General features: G+C 41.0%; 1 protein-coding gene across 1 annotated transcript; it reads left to right on the forward strand.

The window, feature by feature from the left end:
* The first annotated feature begins 875 nt into the window (after positions 1 to 875).
* Positions 876 to 13,524, forward strand: LOC142660335 (inactive hydroxysteroid dehydrogenase-like protein 1). Its single transcript, XM_075836934.1, has 4 exons — positions 876 to 1,134; positions 1,570 to 2,015; positions 4,014 to 4,241; positions 13,257 to 13,524. Exons 1-4 carry the CDS (start codon positions 876 to 878, stop codon positions 13,359 to 13,361), a joined length of 1,038 nt encoding a protein of 345 aa, XP_075693049.1. The 3' UTR covers positions 13,362 to 13,524.
* The last annotated feature ends 4,669 nt before the right edge of the window (positions 13,525 to 18,193 follow it).

Consider the following 18,193-nt stretch of genomic DNA (forward strand, 5'->3'; position numbering starts at 1 on the left):
TAAAACTTTTGCTGAGCCACAATAAAGTATAGTGAATGGATGTGTGGTCGAGGTTTTCTTCCCTCCCTTGTTGATAAGTTATCTTGTTGAGGCAAGTTATCAGGGTCCAGATAAGGATTGCTACATCTGTATGTCTTTTCTTTATAATTTCTTCGCCTCTTAGGCAACGTTCAGATGTGGCAGCATTTATCTGGGGCAATTACGCGACGAATCTGCAGCAACATTTGCATACTTTACAGGTAATTCAGAAGTTGTGGATATGACAGCGGACTTGCCACAGATTTTGCAAAGAATGAAATCCGCAATGAAATTCTGCTGCTTCCCCGCAACATAATGTGCATACTGCGTAGGGGGAAATTCTGAACCACAGCCTAATTTCCGTACAGTTATTTTCCGCAACGTCTGAACTAAGTTTCCTGAAAATGTATGGAAACAAATGTAAAAAATGGCTGCTGCGAACTGTCCCCTGCGGAATTCAACCGCAATTCTGCCACATCTGAACGTGGCCTTACTGTTCCACTCAGATTTTTTTATTTTTTTTTTATAAATTAGAAAAGGCATTTCAAGCCAACGTTTTCTGTAGAAAAAATGAACAAAAAAAGAAATATGCTATAGTAGATATATGGTGTTGATTTTTTTTTTTTTTCCGGTGACCCTGCAGTGAAGGTAGTGTACTGCAGATGCCATTTATTTTTTAGCCTTATATAAATGGTTAGTATGAAGCATGCACAGGGTTACAAATATCTTTGTAACTTTTAGAATGTTTAATGGTATAATATGTAGTATTACCCTTCAAGGAAATCACGATAAGATTTAGAATTCTACATATATTTCTTTTACTTACAGAAATTCCAACCTAATTGCCTTTATTTCAGATGTTGGAATTAAACCTTAGTGGTGTAACCGTGCTGGTGAATGTAGTGAAAGGCGTCATAGTGTCACTATCCAAAGATGTTTCCCAGTCCTATCATAATCATTTGGAGGTCCTGGCTATTGTGGGAGTCGGCTATGCAACATGGAAAGGCCTCAATATTCTGCACGGGTGTTACAACTTCATAAAGCATCACATTTTTCCTCTTCTCCTTAGCAATAGAAGCACGATAATACAATATGGCGAGTGGGCTGTAGTCACAGGTGAGTGAAAATAAGGTAAATGTATACCTTGCCTTTAATTATTAAATAATATAGGATTTTAAATTTATAGAGTCCTCAAGAAAGAAGACCATGTTCCACTCGGTCACATGGAGTGGGCTTGCATGGCTCTTATTTGAGCCACAGTTCGATAAAGAAAGCACGATAATTAATTAAAGGGGTTGTACTAAGACCGAGATTTAGGGCATACCTCATTCACAAGTATATTCCACTAATGTTCCATCGACTGTGGTCCAACTGTTCTGACCCCGGCTGACGGCTAGAATAAAGCTGCAACAGTGCTAGAAAAGTGCCATGCCACTTTGTCTGTATGTTTGCTATTCTCAGTTGCATGGTTGGCAAATTTAGTCAAGACAACCCATATGTGTTTTACACTGGATCATATAACACAAATATATGGGTTTTGTTTTTCTCCAGGTGGCTCAGATGGTATTGGAAAAGCCTATGCTGAGGAGTTGGCCAGTCATGGTGTGAACATCATTTTGTTAGGCCGCAGCATTGAAAAGCTCCAAAATGTGTCTGAGTCCATAGCCGCAAGTTATGGAGTGAAAACTCGTTTCATAGTTGCCGATTTCAACAAGTGCCCTGAGGTCTTCCCGTCCATTAAGGAGGCTCTGAGAGACGTAGATGTTGGGATTCTAGTGAATAATGCAGGAGTGCTTAATGAGTACCCGGCCAAACTCGCTGATGTACCAGAGGAAAAAAGTTTGGAGATCATCCATGTCAACATTGCCGCTGCTGTAATGATGGTTTATGTAGTGCTGCCTGGTATGCTACAGCGGAAGAGGGGAGCAATAATCAATGTGGCCTCCGCTACATGTTGTAAACCCGTTCCTCAGTTGACCGTGTATGCTGCCTCCAAGGTGAATGCTGTAATTTTAACAATACAAAAGTTTCATAAAGATATATCTGCCAATTTGGAATTGTGAAGATCCAATCCAATGTACGCAAGCCAATAATAGCCAGATTTCCATCAGTCATGTACAGTGAAAAAGTTTTGATACGACCTCTCAATTGAAGTACAACTGGCCTTCTTGAAGGTTGGTCCTCTAAAAGAAGAGATTTAAAATATATTGCCTTAACTAGGGAGTTGAAAATCCATCTCAGAAAAATCTGGTCTGAATCAGTGGTCTTAAATATTCTTTTACAATATTCTTTTATTAGGGTCCCATTTGATTTATGGAAAACCTGCATCTTGGTGGTTTTATTACACATACACATACACATTGTAAACGAAACAATTTTTTCAATTCACTTAAAAGAGGACTGGTACTTTGTAGTCATGTACCTCCTAATGTAAAGAGCTAAGTAATATATGGACCTATTCCTCTGTTTTAAACTATGTTACCCCAGTTTATAGATGTTTGTATTCTACATACTTCTTACACCTGAATACCCACAGCTATATCTGGATATTAAAGATCCAGAACCACATCAATCAGCTCCAGTCAGCAACTTTATTAGTCACGCTATCCAAAGTCTTGAATCACACGGTAAATAATTTTATGCCTTCTTATAAGGTTCTTAATTTAGCATAAGATAAACTAAGTAAAACATATGCAAAACATATAAATATACGTGTGAAATATAATTACACATCAAATGATACAATCCTGCAGTATCTACCGTCCAGCGTCTTCACAGCTGTGTTGTATTCCTTATCTTCTTTCTTCTCTTACTCACTCCCTCACTCTGGACAATCTTTTTATTCACATTTTAGTCCCTGACTTTACTGAGACACACACTATACAACACACAAACACTGTATGTATGTGTGTTCTTCCTATCCCGAGAAGTACGGCACCAGATGTAAAAAAAAATATGGTATCTCCAACAAATTCCATTTGTCGGACATCCGTCGCCCATAGACTCCCATGTGAAAATAACGTGTACATTTAATGTGTATGCTTCTCTTTTGGATGGCACGAGATTGCATTGGTATTTTGACAAATTGCATAACTAATCGTAATTCAAGAAAAGTCAGGAGTGTACACATCTCCAAACGATGAAATAAAAATAAATCTGGTGGGTTTATTCCATGCGCTACATTTTGGTTCCTAATCTGGAACCTGTTATTAGTAATCAATGCAAAAAAATATCTATCTCTCCCTCTGTCTCTACCGCTGTAGCAGCCATATCGGCTGATAGCGGCGCCACCGGGCATGGGGTGGAAATGTAAGAAGCAAACCCATACCGTCCAGCTGAGGTAAAAAGTTGATTTATGCACATTGATATAAAACTTTATATTAACCGTTTAATTCTCTAAAGAAAAAGGAATAAGCTACCAAAATGTTTCCAAATGACAGTCAGATTTTTGCAAAGGTCGTTTGCAACTTTTTTCCCCTAGGGAAACATTCAGGTCGCAGTTATCCTGATTTGCAGCCAATGTTGTAGGGCCCGAGCCTTAAAAGGAGAACCTCAGTTTGTGTTATGGTTCCCACTGGAAAGTACATCCTCGAGCTACAATAGGTTTAGCGCCGGCTCAACTGAGGTGCGAAGGTCTAAGGAATCTCCCTGTTCTTAACCCAACAAGTAGGTTGTGATCCTCAGAGTAGTCACCGATTTGGCGGCAGGGATAGATACATCTTGAGCGTAAGCAGATGTGAAGTCAGGAACAAAGCCAGGGGTCCTCACTGGGAGATTGGTCAGGTTCGCCACAAACCAGAGAATGAGACTAGCTGTAATCCGAAGACAGGCAAGGTGTCAATACCAAAGGGTTGAACCTCAAGTACCAGACGACTAGTCCAAAGGAGAGAGAGAAGAGCAGAATCCAATAAGAAATAATGGTCAATATTAAGGTCAAATTCAGAGTAAAAAATTATTATTATTAATTATTGTTTTAATTGTACTTTTTCTTACAGGCTTTTCTGGATAATTTCACTAGAGCTTTGCAATATGAATATGCGTCAACCGGTATATTTATACAGAGTCTGACTCCTTTCTTTGTGGTCACAAAGATGGTAGACTTTGCTGAAGTATTTACGAAAAAATCCTTGCTTGTACCGCTGGCGAAAGACTATGCACACAGCGCTGTAAGAACTATCGGAGGATCACTGAAAACAACTGGATACTGGTCGCACTCCATCCAGGTAAATATGGTGAATGGTATATTAAATGCCTGCACCATCTCTATGATAAAGTAAGGTAAGTGCGTTTTAGGCATATTTTTCACATTATTTCAGATCTTCAAACAAAAACCGAGACAACACGAGTAAAACAAAATAGTTTTCAAATGGTCATTCTATATAATAAAAGAAACAATTATTCACCATTAACTAATAAGTAATTGCCCCCTTATGATGTATTCACACATCGGATTTGTGTTTTGTTTTTTTCAGAATCCCTGCTGTTTCATAAAACCACGGCAAAAATTCTTTGTTTTGGCTTTGTTCACATCTGCAAACCTACAAGAAACCTCAAACAAAAGAACAAGGGAGTCCCCACTGAGCCGTAGAACAACCAAAAAGCGCAGGGAACAGAACACCCAGAATAGAATGAAAGAATATATATCTACCATGTATCAAAAAATATAAATCTTTATTAGTAATAAACAACAATACATGGTATCACATAAATATATATAAATAAACAAAGTAGAACAGGTCATATACGAAGAGCAGCATCAGTGGTATAGATGTGAATATACCCAGGGATAAACAGAACAACCCATCTCAACTAAAAATGTCCCATACTCCACCTCACCATAAAATACAAAGCATTAATTACTAAGCGGCAATGGCCAGAAAGTCAAATATGAAACTATTAGGTAAGCAGGAGTAGATGATGAATACACATAAGGTAAGACCTAAATATAGCAATGAAATTGTAAGCTGAAATTAAGCTGAGTGGATCATCAAAACATATAAATAGACCGTACCTAAAGACATGGTAGAAGGAGAAGGACACGTTAGGAGATGTGGCACAGAAAAAACGCCTCGACGCGCGTTTCGCCTTAGACCGGCTTCGTCAGGAGGCTGACTATACTAAAATGTCTGGGGTTTAAATAGAAAAGCTGGAAGCACAAAAATACTTTTCACCTGTGGTTGGTCCGCAAATCGGCGCTCAGCTCACATGATGAGGGCTCGCATTACCGGAAGCACTATGTGTCTGCGTGGTGACGGAGCGCCATAAAATGACGTCAAACGCTCATCACCATGGAAATACAGACAAAAACAACAAGCACTCCGGAATGCGGTGCCCTCAGCGCATGCGCAAATAAGTGTCTGCATGAAGCACACAGGCGAAAATAAGCCAAGATAAATTATTTTGACAATATTCAGTTTTACACTTCACTATACTTTTTTATTTTTCATACTACTTTCATTTAGTTGATAGATTGACTAGGCATGTTTATATGTGATCCATCTTTGTGGCCGACATTTGGTCATATGTGTGTATATTTATATATTTTTTCTCTATATATTGTTTATTTTTATATATTATATTTCTATTTGTTTATTTATTGATCATGTACAGTATATATTCATTCCATGATTTTCTTTCTGTGGGCATTTATTTATCGTATGATGAATTTCATTATATATATGTATTCTAGTTACTATGTATGTGTTACATTCATTATAGATTTGTACCATTGACTTCTGTCCCTGCAGTAGACATCATAGTTTCCATCAGATTATTTTCGCCTGTGTGCTTCATGCAGACACTTATTTGCGCATGCGCTGAGGGCAACGCATTCCGGAGTTCTTGTTGTGTTCGTCTATATTTCCATGGTGATGAGCGTCTGACGTCATTTTATGGCGCTCCGTCACCACGCAGACACATAGTGTTTCCGGTAATGCGAGGCCCTCATCATGTGAGCTGAACGCCGATTTACGGACCAATCACAGGAGAAAGTATTTTTGTGCTTCCAGCTTTTCTATTTAAACCCCAGACATTTTAGTATAGTCAGCCTCCTGACAAAGCCGGTCTAAGACGAAACGCGCGTTGCGGCGTTTTTTCTGTGCCACATCTCCTAACGTGCCCTTCTCCTTCTACCATGTCTTTAGGTACGGTCTATTTATATGTTTTGATGATCCATTCTGCTTACAATTTCATTGCTATATTTAGGTCTTACCTTATGTGTATTCATCATCTACTCCTGCTTACCTAATAGTTTCATATTTGACTTTCTGGCCATTGCCGCTTAGTAATTAATGCTTTGTATTTTATGGTGAGGTGGAGTATGGGATGTTTTTGGTTGAGATGGGTTGTTCTGTTTACCCCTGGGTATATTCACATCTATACCACTGATGCTGCTCTTCGTATATGACCTGTTCTACTTTGTTCATTTATATATATTTATGTGATACCGTGTATTGTTATTTATTACTAATAAAGATTAATATTTTTTGATACATGGTAGATATATATTCTTTCATTCTCTTCTGGGTGTTATGTTCCCTGCGCTTTTAGTTTTTTTTTTTGTTCACATCATCTGCGCCAGGGCTCCTTTCCGACGGAGCTTTCCATCGGAATGGAGATCTGACTGACACAAACGGAAACCATAGGTTTCCATCACCATTGATTTCAATGGTGACTGATCCGGTCCTAATGGTTTCCGTAGCGTAGTGTACTACGCTATTGATTCCGTCAAAACGACGGAACCCTTGCACAACGGAGACAAACAGAAACAATTGACACTGGATCTGTCACCATTGAAATCAATGGTGATGGAAACGGAAACCTATGGTTTCGGTTTGTGTCAGTTCGGACGGAAAGCTCAGTCAGAACAGAGCCCTAACGCAGATGTGAACTAAGCCTTTTCGAAACTGTGGGCAATGGTATTTTTACATGGGTGATAAAAACAATATTTTGTCTATACTCAGGTTGTCTTTGTCTTCTTTTCATTTTGTTTGAATTTCTAAAATAAAAGCGGTTGCCCAGTTTAGAAAACCCAATTTCATATTCATTCTTTAATTCTGCTTAGATCAGCGTTCAAAAGATCATAGGAGCCACTGGTGTTCGAGATACCAGACATCTGTCTAATTTCACAGCAAATGGCATTCTGCAGTCTATGTACAATACAAGCAGGTTGCAGAACGAAAACTGGTCTGAATGTTTGATAAAAAAACAATTATGAAGATAACTTTTAGCCCAAAATACACACAATAATCTAAAAAAAGAACGTCTAAAAGGTATCCATAGCCAATGTTCGGGTGAACAAGCAGTCTTAAGGCCCTATTACACCAGCCGATTTTGGCCGGTGCAGCGAGGGCCGATCAACGAGACAGCTCATTGATCAGCACTCGTTTGCTCCTGTCACAAGAAGCTATGCATGGGGACGAGCGGTTGTTACTCCAATCGCTCGTCCCCATACATTATTATCATGTCGGCAGAGCGTCTCCCTGTTTACACACGGAGATGTGCTGCCGACAACGATAATATTTCACTTTTTTAGAACGATACGATCAGCAGATGACCGAGCGTTTGCTCGTTCATCTGCTGATCGCTGCCTTGTTTACACAGGGCAATTATCAGCAACGAGCGTTATATGAACACTTGTCTGTCTGATAATCGCCCAGTGTAAAACCCCCTTTACTAACCCGATCATTCGGTCCCACTCATTGTGTGAACAGGGCATCGATCAGCTGACTAACAAGCAAACACTGGTTCATCTTTTATGATGGTCGTCTGTTGCCAGTACATTTTCCGTGTAAACAGGAGATGTACTGACAACAAAATGCCAATATATAGGGATAAACTATTGTATGAACTCTGAACATCATGGGGGAATAACCGCTAGAGAACCCCTCTATGAGCAAGAGTGGAGAGCCTCTGAGAAGAATATCTCCTGCTCTATCGGACACGGCCAGGCCATTTAATACTTTGTCGGCCATTTATGCTACGTGGGGCTGTGCACAGATTGTGTCAGCAATATAATCTGAGCATCCTGGGTTTCAGGAGCATCTAGCTCTGAGTAACTAGTATCGCACAGCAGAGGGCACTAGAGCCTTGTTCAGGATGACCTAGACAGAGAGAGGGTGGTGTAGTTCTTGTGAGGAGACACGTGGGGTGTGGAGACTGTAAACTGGCTGTTAGGAGAGCTGTAACACAGAGACGGAACCAGTCTGCTATAGAGCTTGCTGTATTAACCCCTTAGTGACCAGCCCATTTTAGGCCTTAATGACCAAGCTATTTTATTCGTTTTTCTATAGTCGCATTCAAAGAGCTATAACGTTTTTATTTTTTCGTCTACATAGCTGTATGAGGACTTGTTTTTTGCGGGATTAGTTGTGCTTTTTAATGGCACCATTTTTGGGTACATATAATTTTTATATTAACTTTTATTAACCTTTTTGGGGGGGATTATAAAAAAAAACTGAAATTCCGCCATTGTTCTATGCGTTTTTAAATTGACGCCGTTCACTGTGCGACGTAATTAACATGTTACCTTTATTCTATGGGTCGGTACGATTACGGCGATACCACATATGTGGAGGTTTTTTTATGTTTTACGACTTTTGCACAATAAAAACACTTTTGAACTAAAATTATTTGTTTTTGCATCGTCGCTTTCCAAGAGCCGTAATTTTTTTATTTTTCCATCAATGTAGTGATTTTTTTGGGCTTGTTTTCTGCGGGACAAGACGTAGTTTTGAGTGGTACTGTTTTGGGGTACATGGGACTTATTGATTCATTTTTATTATGACTTTTTTGGGGGGCAATGGAAAAAAATTGCAATTTCGCCATAGTTTTTGGCGTTTTTTTTTTACGGTGTTCACTTTGCGGTTTAAATGACATATTGACTTTATTAATGGAGTCATTACGGTCGCGGCGATACCACATATGTGTACTTTTTTTTTTTTTTTACACTTTTACTAAATAAAACCACTTTTTATGGAAAAAAATGGTTTTATTTATTTTTTTACTGTACTTTTTATTAATAATCTTTATTTCACTTTGATGACTGATTTTATTAGTCCCACTAGGGGACTTTACTGTGCGATGTTCCGATCGCTGCTATAATGCTCTGGTATACTTCGTATACCAGAGCATTATTGCCTGTCAGTGTAAATCTGACAGGCAATCTGTTAGGACGTGCCTCCGGCGCGTCCTAACAGGCATATGTCCAGGGCAGACCTGGGGGCTTTTATCAGTCCCCCGGCTGCCATGACACCCCATCGGAGACCCGCGATTTCATTCGCGGGCCGCCGATGGGTGAGAGAGGGAGCGCACTCCCTCTGTAAACAAAGTTAAATGCCGCGGTCGCTATTGACGGCGGCATTTAACGGGTTAAACGGCCGCGATCGAAGTAAACTTCGATCGCAGGCGTTGGAGCAGGAGCTCAGCTGTCATCAGACAGCAGAGCCCCGGCTCCTGCCTGCACGGGAGACCCGTGCAGGACTTAGACTAGGCTGACGTGAAAAGGCGTCAGCCTAGCCTAAAGCCCAGTAGTAAATGACGTGAAAAGGAGTATTAGTGGTCACTAAGGGGTTAAGAGAGTGGCCAGCTGCTGGAAGAACTGACTGGCAAGGAAAGAACTAGCCTGTTGCAAAAGTTTTCCGGGGGGAAACTGAGAGAATGAGCTCAAAGTAATCTGCAGCAAAGAAGCAAAATAATACGGTCCCCTGGTGTATAGAGCAACTAAACCGGAAGGAAAGGGAAATAGGCACTGGTGGTAAACACTTTTATGCTAAGTTTCGAGGGAGTTAGGCCCTATGGATAAGGCCGTGCCTGCAATCACGGCCCACGATTGTGGGCACGGTCGGCCGCCGACTGCCACCCGCATTTTCAGGCCGTGCTCCCATGCAAAGTATAACGGACATGTTCCATAATTTTCTGAACATTTCTACGGCACGGACACCCATTCGTAGCGCTACGGAAAGGTGTCCGTGTTCAATGAAAGTGAATGAGTCCATTTTTGCGGACCACAATGGAGGATTTTTACGGTCGTGTGCATGGGGCCTAAGGATGAGGTCCTCCGAAATGTCGCGTCAGTGTGCACCTGTGCCTGTTTCCCTCCAGCAGCGTCTCTATTGGGAATTGATGTATTCATAAGTTGTATACTTTAACATTTTGGCATACAAGGGTGCACTTTTGTAACACACTGGCGCTTCGAAAGGCCCGCAATTGGGCAGCAACTTATCACCTGCAAGTGATCTGGCATACTGGCTATCTGATCTCACTTACCTACTCCTGGCACTCTTCTGCACATAAATTCAGATCGTTTTCCCGTATTGACTTGGCATTTGGGATCATACCCTCTCTCTCCTATGTAGTGAATGCTCAGTACTTGCTTTGTGGGATGTGATTGCGCTCCCCCTTAATGATGATTTTGGAATTTCCTGAGGTTGTTAAATGAAGGATTTGGAGATTGAGCCCTCTGTGGATTACTTGTCCAGATGTACCAGGGTCCCTGGGAGTTGAAATACTTGAATTTTGGGATTCTAATGTGGGATCCGCAACCCCTGGGATGTCTGGGGCGCCTTCAATGCCTATATTACAGGAGTTGTTATACGCGCTGTTTCCTCTCCTGGATGTGGGCTTAAAGAGGTTCTGTCACCAGATTTTGCAACCCCTATCTGCTATTGCAGCAGATCGGCGCTGCAATGTAGATTACAGTAACGTTTTTATTTTTTTTAAAACAAGCATTTTTGGCCAAGTTATGACTATTTTTTGTATTTATGCAAATGAGGCTTGCAAAAGTCCAACTGGGCGTGTTTACAGTAAAAGTACAACTGGGCGTGTATTATGTGTGTACATCGGGGCGTTTTTACTTCTTTTACTAGCTGGGCATTAGGAATGGGAGTGTATGATGCTGACGAATCAGTATCATCCACTTCTGTTCGTTAACACCCAGCTTCTGGCAGTGCACAGACACACCGCGTGTTCTCGAGAGATCACGCTGTGACGTCACTCACTTCCTGCCCCAGGTCCTGCATCGTGTCGGCACCAGAGGCTACAGTTGATTCTGCAGCAGCATCAGCGTTTGCAGGTAAGTAGCTACATCGACTTACCTACAAACGCCGATGCTGCTGCAGAATCATCTGTAGCCTCTGGTGCCGATGTGTCCTCGCTCGTCTGACACGATGCAGGACCTGTGAGTGACGACACAGCGTGATCTCTCGAGAACACGGCTGTGTCTGCACTGCCAGAAGCTGGGCGTTCTGAAGAGAAGTGGATGATACTTCTCGTCAGAACGCCCAGCTAGTAAAAGAAGTAAACACGCCCCGATGTACGCACATAATACACGCCCAGTTGGACTTTTACTTTAAACACACCCAGTTGTACTTTTGCAAGCCTCATTTGCATAAATACAAAAATGGTCATAACTTGGCCAAAAATGCTCGTTTTAAAAAAAAACAAAAACGTTACTCTTATCTACATTGCAGCGCCGATCTGCTGCAATAGCAGATAGGGGTTGCAAAATCTGGTGACAGAGCCTCTTTAAAGGGGTTTTTCCATAATCAATATTATTCACCTATCCTCAAGATAGGTGATAAATATCTGATTGGTGGGGATCTGACCTCTGGGACCCCCACTGATCACGAGAATGGGCTTAACTTGCTGTGGGAAGTAATTTCTATGGGACTGACAAGCGCTATCTTTGGCAGCCCTATAGAAATGAATGGAGTCGTGGCCGAGCATGTGTAGTACCGCTCAATTCATATGGGGCTCCTAGGAGCGTAAAGGTAATCCATTCTTGTGATCGTTGGGGGTCCCAGCCATCGGATCCCCACCAATAAGATATTTATCACCTATCCTGTGGATAAGTGATAAGTATTGATTATGGGAAAACCCCTTTAACAAACAGTGGCTACAAGCTGAGACAAAAGCTGATGCATCAGAGAACTAGGGATCCTATTTTTCTGCAAAGTAAAGTGATTTATAGTTTGTTACTCACTGAATTCACGAGAGAGAATGGTCTGCTGTTTTTCCTGGCCGGGAAAGACCCGACCTCAACCCCCATTATGGATGTCCATTCTAGTTATGGTCCGAATGTCACTGAGACCTAAGGGTATGTTCACACACAAACTCAAAAACATCTGAAAATACGGAGCTGTTCAAGGGAAAACAGCTCCTGATTTCCAGCCGTTTTTTAAGCCACTCGCGATTTTTGCGGCGTTTTTTACGGCCGTTTTTGGAGCTGTTTTCAATAGTCTATGAAAAACAGCTCCAAAAATGTCCCAAGAAGTGACATGCACTTTTTCGCAGCCGTTTTTCATAACAGCTGCGTAAAAAAACGGCCCATCGGAACAGAACGCCATTTTTCCCATTGAAATCAATGGGCAGATGTTTGGAGGCGTTCTGCTTCCGATTTTTTTTTTTTTGGCCCGAAAAACGGCCGAAAATAGGCCGTGTGAACATACCATTACTATTAACCAGGTTTTTGCCCGATTCTATGAGGAGCTTTAGGCCTAGTTCACACTGGTTTTTTTTCAACGCAGAAACCACACCAACAAACGCCTCCCATTGATTTCAATGGGAGGCGGAAGCGTTTTTCCCACGAGCAGAAAAACGCTCGTGGGGAAAAAGCGTCATGCCCTTTCTTCAGGCGTGTCAGTCTCTGACCTCCCATTGACATCAATGGAAGACAGCGAAAGCGTTTTTCGCCGTGTTTTTTTGCCCGCAAAGAGTGCAGGCCGATCAAAATTCCAGAAGAAATTTTGAGGCAGATTTTTTCCACCTGCAAAAAACTCTGAACTAGGCCTTAATCTTCTAGGGTATATTCTCTGTCGGAACTAGAGGACCTCTTGGCTACCGTATCCTTTCCCGTCTTGAATGGGGAGGATGTTAGGATTAATGAGGTGGATTTCGGTGTAGAGGAAATTACTAGAGTTATTGGCTCCTTTTCCAAACAGGAAAACTCCCAGAATTGTTGGCCTACCCATTGAGTGATAGAAGGCTCATGTGAGATTGATTATTGGTCCTCAGGTTGTTAAATCATAGTAATTCTAGTTCTAGAGTCATTGCCTCCCTAGACTCAGAAAAGGTGTTGCAAAGGTTTGCGCTTGGGTCAAAATATATGAAACAAATCCAACTTTTATACTCCAATCTGGTGGCCAGTTTTAGAACCAACTGTCATAATTCCCCGACCCTTACCTTGGGTCGTGGCACTAGACCAGTGCATGTTGAGGAACTAACGTACAATCTCTGTTCAGTTGTCTATAGGAACCTGGATGCCTGACAGCCTTTGGATGTTTATGTGGACCTATATGGGCAACAACATCAGAGCCCAGTACTTATCCATAAAGAAAAAGCAGTAAGAACAATAGATGTTCACCATCTCCAGACATAATATATCATCTATTATAAATACAGCTTCATATCATATAATCGTCAGCTTCACTGTGCTAATCCTTAAAGATATGAAACGGACTTTGTATCTACTGTAAAGGGCTTCATAATACTGTATAACACATTCTGAAATAAAAGTTCCCAAATTCTTATTGAGAGTAATTGTCAAAACTGTTTATCAGTTCTGTTTGTGGTAAGTGAACCCGTTCACTTGTACAGGAGGAAGCTACAACCCTGCACAGCCGCTACGAGTGTGACGTTGTGAAGTAAAGAGCGGTGTAAGAAATAAAGGGAAAGCCCCCTACAACTAGGTGATTGGTGGGGGTACCGACAGTCAGACCCACACTGATCAGATATTGTCAGCCTTTGATAATATAAGCCATTAGTTTTATGTACTGAATAATACCTTTAACCCCTTCCCGACATTTGTGGTAAGTATACGTCATAGAAAGCCAGTGCTTCCTGCTAATTGTCGTATACTTACGACAAATGGATGGCACTGGATCAGAAGCTGAGTCGGTGCCATCATCCCCAGATGTCAGCTGTATTTTGAGAACCCTTTTAACAATTTTTGGGGTGTGTCTCCAGTGGCACAACATATTTGCCACTGAAATGGCATATCTAGGGAAAAATTGCAATTTTTACTTTGTGCTGCGCATTCATTTATGGAAAAGACCTGTGGTGTGAAAATGCTCACTACACCCCTTAATTAATGCCTTGAGAGGGGTCACTTCTCAGGGGTTTCTTTTATTATTTCACATCAGAGCGTCTGCAATTTGGAATCAATACTTTGTAAATCGCCAAATTAGGCCTCAATTTTGTATGGCACTCTTTCACTCCTGAGCCCTGTCAAATGTCCAGGCAAAAGATTAGGGCCACATGTAGGGTGTTTCTAAAACCAGGAAACACAGCACAATAATTAGATAGCTGTCCTGTTACGGTGGCACGAGCTGGGCACCACATATTGGCATATCTATGGAAAAAAAATCTCATTTTCACTCTGCAACATCGAGTGCACACTAATTTCTGGAAAACACCTGCGGGGTCAACATGCTCACCACACCCCTAGATTAATTCCTCAAGCGGTGTAGTATACCAAATGGAGTCACTTTTGGGTAGTTTCCACCGTTTTGGTCCCACAGGGGCTTTGCAAAAGCGACATGGAGCCAAGAGACCAATCCAGGAAAATCTGTGCTCAAATTCAAATGGTGCTCCTTCCTTTCTGAGCCCTACTGTGTGCCCAAACAGCAGTTTATGACCACATATGAGGTATTGCCGTACTCGGGATAAATTGCTTTACGAATGTTGTGGTGCTTTTTCCCTTTTATTTGTTGAGAAAATGAAAACATTTTGAGCTAAAGCTACGTTTTATTGAAGAAAATTATTTTTTTATATTAATATTTTAATATAATCTATGAAACACCTGTGAGCTCAAAATGCTCACTAAACCCCTAGATTAATTCCTCAAGAGGTGTAGTTTCCTAAATGTAGTCACTGTTGGGTAGTTTCCACTGTATTGGTACCTCAGTGGCTTTGCAAAAGCGACATGGTATCAAGAAACCAATCCAGAAAAAAACTGTATTCCAAAAGCCAAATGGCGTCCTTCTTTTCTGAGCCTTGCCGTGTGCCCAAACGGCAGTTTATGCCCACATATGAGGTATTTCCGTACTCCAGGGAAGTTGCTTTACAAATGTTAGGGGGCTTTTTTCTTTATTTCATGTGGATATTGGGGTTTTGTTTGTTTTTTAGCTAAAACTACATCTTATTGGAAATAAAATTAACTTTTCATTTAAATGTCAATTCTAATAAAATCTATAAAACACCTGTGGGGTCAAAATGCTCACCCCTCTACACCCCTAGATGAATTCCTTGTGAGTGTAGATTCCAAAATGTTTTTTTTTTTGGGGGTGTCTCCTTTTTGTTTTGGCATCACAAGACCTGACATGGTGCCTAAAATACAGTCTACTAAAAAGAGGGCCCCAAAATCTACTAGGTGCTCCTTTGCTTCTGAGGTCGGTGCTTCAGTAAATTAGCACATTAGGGCCACATGTGGAATATTTCTAAAAACTGTCGAATCTGGGCAATAAATATTGAGTTGTGTTTCTGTGGTAGAACCTTCTGTGTTAGCGAAATAAATGGATTAAATATGAATTTCTGCAACAAAAAAAAAAGAGAAATTTGTACATTTCACTTCCACATTGCTTTAATTCTTGTGAAACGCCTAAATGGTTAAGATACTTTCTAAATGCTGTTTTGAATACTTTGAGGGGTGCCGTTATTAAAATGGGGTGACTTATGGGGGTTTGTATTGTATAGGCCCCTCAAAGCCACTTCACAACTGAACTGGTCCCTGTAAAAATAGCCTTTTGAAAATGTGAGAAATCTCTGCTAAAGTTTTAAGCCTTGTAACGTCCAAAAAACTAGAATGTTCAAAAAAAAATATGCAAACAAAGTAGACATATGAGAAATGTTAATTAGCAAGTATTTTGTCTGGTATTACAATTTTTTTTTACAAGCAGATACATTTAAATGTAGAAAAATGCAAATTTTTGCAATTTTTCACTACATTTAGGAGTTTTTCACAATTAAATACTGAATGTATCGACCAAATTTTACCACTAAATTAAAGTACAATGTGTCACGAGAAAATAATCTCTGAATTGCTTGGATAGGTAAAAGCATTCCAAAGTTATTACCACATAAAGTGACACATCAGATTTGAAAAAAAAGGCTGTCAGGAAGGTCAAAAGTGGCTGCAGCTTTTATTGCTTTGCCCGTTTTGGAATGGGCATCTAGTACAATCTAGAAAGTTAGATGCCAGGTGAGGAAATAAATATAATTTACATGTACAGGAAAAAAAGTTCATGGGAGTTCTTCTGATGCATAAGCCTTTTTACGGCGCTGCATTAGAATAAAGTAAACAGAGCAGGGAGCCATGAAATCTCCCTGCTGTCAGCTGCTAGAGGCAGCTGAGGGCTGGGTGCGTCCCTGCTCGAACAGGTGAGATCGATATTGGTATCGATCGCACCTGTTTAACCCCTCAGTGGGACTAGTAAAAAAACGTTGAATAAAGTTAATTAAAAAAAAGTGAAAAAAAAATCTATTAAAAACCCACTTTTTCCCATTACAAAATGCTTTACTATTAAAAAAAAAACACAATAAAGCAAAAAAGTTACACATATTTGGTATCTCTGCGACCGTAATGACCCCGACTATAAAGCTGTTGCATTATTTAACCCGCACGGTGAACGCCGTAAAAAATAAAATAAAAAACAATGGAAAAATTGCTGTTTTCTGTTAATCCTGACTTAAATTTTTTTTTATACAAAGTGATCAAAAAGTCGCATCTACTCCAAAATGGTACCAATAAAAACTACAAGTTGTCCCGCAAAAGAAAAAAGATCTCATACAACTGCATCGGCGAAACAATGAAAAAAGTTATGGCTCTTCAAATATGGAGACGCAAAAACAATTTTTGAAAAAAAAGTGTTTTTACTGTGTAAGTAGTAAAACACACAAAATCTATACAAATTTGGTATCTTTGCAATCGTAACAACCCGCTGAATAAAGTTGTTTTATTTATACCACACGGTAAACGACGTAGATTTAGGACGCAAAAAAAGAGTGGCAAAATTTCAGGTTTTCTTCTATCCCCCCCCCCCCCCCAAAAAAAAACGAATAAAAGTTAATGAATAAATTATATGTACCCCAAAATGGTGCTATTAAAAAATACAACTTGTCCCGCAAAAAACAAGACCTTATACAGCTATGTCAACGCAAAAATAAAAAAGTTATAGCTCTTCGAATGTAGCAGAATGCAAGCAGGGGGAAGGGGTTAAGGAAAGCTAGTGAAACATATTTATCAATATAAAGAATAACAGTTAGGCCTCATGCACACGACCGTATTTTTTCCCACCCGTAAATACTGGCGTAAATACGGGTCCGGTGTCACACGTATTCGACCCGTTTTGCACCAGTATTTACGAACCCGTGCCCGTAAATATGGGTCCGGTGTCACCCGTATTCCACCCGTATTTACGGGCACGTTTTTGGCGGCAAAATAGCACTGCACTAATCGGCAGCCCCTTCTCTCTATCAGTGCAGGATAGAGAGAAGGGACAGCCCTTTCTGTAATAAAAGTTAAAGAAATTCATACTTACCCGGCCGTTGCCTTGGTGACGCGTCCCTCTCTTCACATCCAGCCCGACATCCCTGGATGACGCGGCAGTCCATGTGACCGCTGCAGCCTGTGATTGACCTGTGATTGGCTGCAGCGGTCACATGGCCTGAAACGTCATCCAGGACGTCGGGCCGGATGTCGAGAGGGACGCGTCACCAAGGCAACGGGCGGGAGACCGGACTGGAGGAAGCAGGAAGTTCTCGGTAAGTATGAACGTCTTTTATTTTTTACAGGTTTATACTGATCGGTAGTCACTGTCCAGGGTGCTGAAAGAGTTACTGCTGATCAGTTAACTCTTTCAGCTCCCTGGACAGTGACTATTTACTGACGTCGCTTAGCAACGCTGCCGTAATGACGGGTGCACACATGTAGCCACCCGTCATTACGAGAGCTCCATAGACTTCTATGGACTGTCCGTGCCGTTATTACGGCCTGAAATAGGACATGTTCTATCTTTTTCAACGGCACGGGCACCTTCCCGTGAGAAAACGGGAAGGCACCCGTCGCCAATAGAAGTCTAACGGGAGTTTTTACGGTCGTGCGCATGAGGCCTTATTCTGTAATATATTAGGGTGTGCTCACATCAGCGTCAACCTTCGGTTCATGGGTTCCATTAGACCT

This window comes from Rhinoderma darwinii, chromosome 9, assembly GCF_050947455.1.
Source record: "Rhinoderma darwinii isolate aRhiDar2 chromosome 9, aRhiDar2.hap1, whole genome shotgun sequence".
NCBI classification, from domain to species: domain Eukaryota; kingdom Metazoa; phylum Chordata; class Amphibia; order Anura; family Rhinodermatidae; genus Rhinoderma; species Rhinoderma darwinii.